Consider the following 2866-nt stretch of genomic DNA (forward strand, 5'->3'; position numbering starts at 1 on the left):
TTTAACACGAGGAAAGGAATTCCAGGTGGGAGAATGAAGGTGAGCAACACTGCTCTTGATCTTGGAGTGGTGTCCATGAGTGTCCTGTTCCCCATTGGTGTGAAGGGCAGTTTCCTTCCTGAGCCCTGCCAGGCCCTTTGGAGAGCCGGGGCCTGGGGCTCTGGTGGCGATGCAAGAGGATTATCTCTACGGTCAATGACTGCCTTGGTGAAGTCATCCCTTTAGTCCTTACTCTGGGGTCGGGGCATGTGGTATCTGCTGAAAGGTAGCAGAAGACAGATTCTCAGCAACTCTTCTAGTTCTTTGTGGCATTAAAGCTGTGATATGCCTTAATCTAAAAGAATATTTAAAGCAGCAAAGTGGAAGATTTTTTTTAACACTAAAGACTATAGCAGTGAGATGTGGAAAGTACTATAAATGTCAGGAATTTTTAGTACTGTAGTTCAGCAACACTCTGAGAAGAGTGTTGAAAAATGGGACTGAATTCTAAAAAGCAGCCAAAATAACGAAGAGCTTGAATATAATGATTTATAAGGAGTAATGAGACTGTTTGTGTAGGGGCAGAGGAAGGCATAAATAATTCCTACAAATATCTGCAGGCTGGAGATGTTAAGGAATTAAATAGGGAAGTTGAACAATTTTAATTAGTAAAAACTGATTTGGTAAGAAAATGTAAATCACTTGAGTACAGTTAAAGTTTCAGCTCTATCGTCTTAGGCCTTGGCTATTGAAACTGAGATGGAAACCCCTGGAAACCCTCTTTCCACAGAGGCTTCCAAGCCATTTGCTGCCACTAGATCCCCACAGTGGAAGGAAGTTCTTAGTCTGGTCTTACCAGCATTCATCATCTTCTGCATTATTCCCGTGGATCAAAAGAAATCTTCTGCTCTCCTTTTATATAAAAGATTGGAGATCTTGGGCAGACAGAGACTCGGGTCAACAGGGAGCCCCAGGGGCAGGAGCACCGGCTGCAGAGACATGGGGTGGTTTGTCTAACTGGCCTTCCTGCCAGGGCTGTGCTGTGTGGGGAGGGCTAACCTGGCAAAGGGAACACAGTCACCCCACACCAACAGGCTGGCAGAGCAGGAGAGCCACTAGCCATCCCTAAATAAGCATCCAGGTAAGCTTAGGCTTCACGCTGTTGGTGCCAGTGGTAGGAGACACCTTTTTTATTTTTCTCTCCCATGTTCTGAATGTAGAGAGTTCTTGACAAACCTATGTTCTTGCCACAGTTTGTGCATGAAGTTTCTTGTATAGGATTTTGGGTAAAAGTCTACAGAGGGCTTTTCTGATGGTCACCTATGTATGTCACACAGTGCTTCAGCCTTTAGGGTTTTTTCCGTGACAGGAACTGTACCTGCGGTTAGACTTCCTCCAGCAACTCTGCCCCCAGCACATGCACTTCTTTACATGGATGGACAGAAGAGCTGACGTGGTCAGCTGGTCATGGTCACCCTGACAGTCTTCTTTCTGCTTTCAGATCCAATTCAGGAGGCTTCTAGGACAGCAAGTGGCAAGAACCTTTTGGATGGTCCTCCAAGAGTACTTCAGCCCTTCCTGACAAACAGAGCCAAGGTGGCTGGGGCCCCACCGAGCCTGCCCCTGCCTGTGAGAAACACCATGCTGGCTGCTGCCCTCTTCCCTGAGTTCCTGAAGGAACTGGCTGCCTTGGCCCAGGAGCACTCCATTCTGTGCTACAAGATTCTGGGGGACTTGGAGGACTCCTGTTGTTAGTTTTTTTTTTTTTTAAATAGAGGTTCTTGTTTTATAAGGTTTTAGAGTCTTGACTAAATGTTAAATGCAAAGCTGCTTACAAAAATTTCTACTTTGATGTTTCCTGACAATACTTGATTTGTGGGAGGGGAATTTTCTGTATGTCTCCTCTCTCTCTAGCCAGGTCTTTCCACCTTCTGTCGTCTAGAATGTAAGCCTCATAGCTGATCGCTCCCTTGGTGGTTTTCTTTGTTCAGATTTTCCCCCTTGCATTATTTGGTTTTTCTCCCATCTCCTTGAGTCACTCATCTTACAGCTCAGATCATGTCACACGAATACTGGGGCTCAGTGATTTCTGGAATGCTCCATGTCAGAAGGCCAGCTGTTCAACAGCACGGGAAGAATACACACCTGCAACCCTGCACATGCTCCTGTCACCTTCCTCATTGTGTCCTCCATTTTATAAAGGGGAAGACTAAAGCCGGAGCCCCTCCTGCCTCCACCACACAAGCACATGTCATCTGTCCCTTTGAATTTTGTCCCAGAGTTTGTCTTCTGCCTGATGCATGTTGCCTTATGGTGCAGGCAACTGTACCAGTCTCAGCTGTCTGCCTTGGAGGTTAGATGTAGTCGGAGAGAATTTGGGCTGCAGGGAATTTTTCTTGCTGCTTGAGAACTTTCTTTAATCAGTATGACATTACCTAAACACTGAAGGTAGCCTTATTTCAGTAAGATTTGCACAAAATTAGGTATACCTATGCAAACTGTTACTTTGGTTTTTAGGAGTTTGAGCAGATATGTAAAGTGTGGTATTATATACTAATATAGAACACAGCTATCATTATTTTTAAAAAGTGTTTTCTGAAAAGAGATGAATTTGTGAAGCCATTTCATAGTGAGTATTTTTTGGGAGAGTATGGAATTGGGGGAAAAGATAAAGGTAAACCAAATGTAGCCTTTAAAAACACTGGTAATTATTTACAATTCTGTTTGCACTTTGTAGAGAAACAGGAAGCATATAGCCCTCTTTGGGAGCTGGGATGTAAATGCAAACACGTCTCAGGGAGCCCTGCAAAGCCAAGTGCCTGCTGGTGACTCACTCCACATGGAAGTGCCGCCTTCTGAGTGATTGGGCTCACCAGACGGCCCCAAC

At 45.0% G+C, this 2866-nt stretch overlaps 1 protein-coding gene across 1 annotated transcript in view; it reads left to right on the forward strand.

Annotated features, from left to right (window-relative positions):
- FAM160A1 (family with sequence similarity 160 member A1) overlaps positions 1-1817 on the forward strand; it is a 241812-nt gene extending 239995 nt beyond the window's left edge. The window contains exon 13 of the mRNA XM_003790218.3: positions 1481-1817. Within this exon, the coding sequence (XP_003790266.1) occupies positions 1481-1734 (254 nt within the window). The 3' untranslated portion in view covers positions 1735-1817. The remainder of the gene's footprint in view (positions 1-1480) is intronic.
- Positions 1818-2866: the final 1049 nt, after the last annotated feature.

Source organism: Otolemur garnettii, unplaced genomic scaffold (assembly GCF_000181295.1).
Source record: "Otolemur garnettii isolate 467f Iridium unplaced genomic scaffold, OtoGar3 scaffold00041, whole genome shotgun sequence".
Taxonomy (NCBI): Eukaryota; Metazoa; Chordata; class Mammalia; order Primates; family Galagidae; genus Otolemur; species Otolemur garnettii.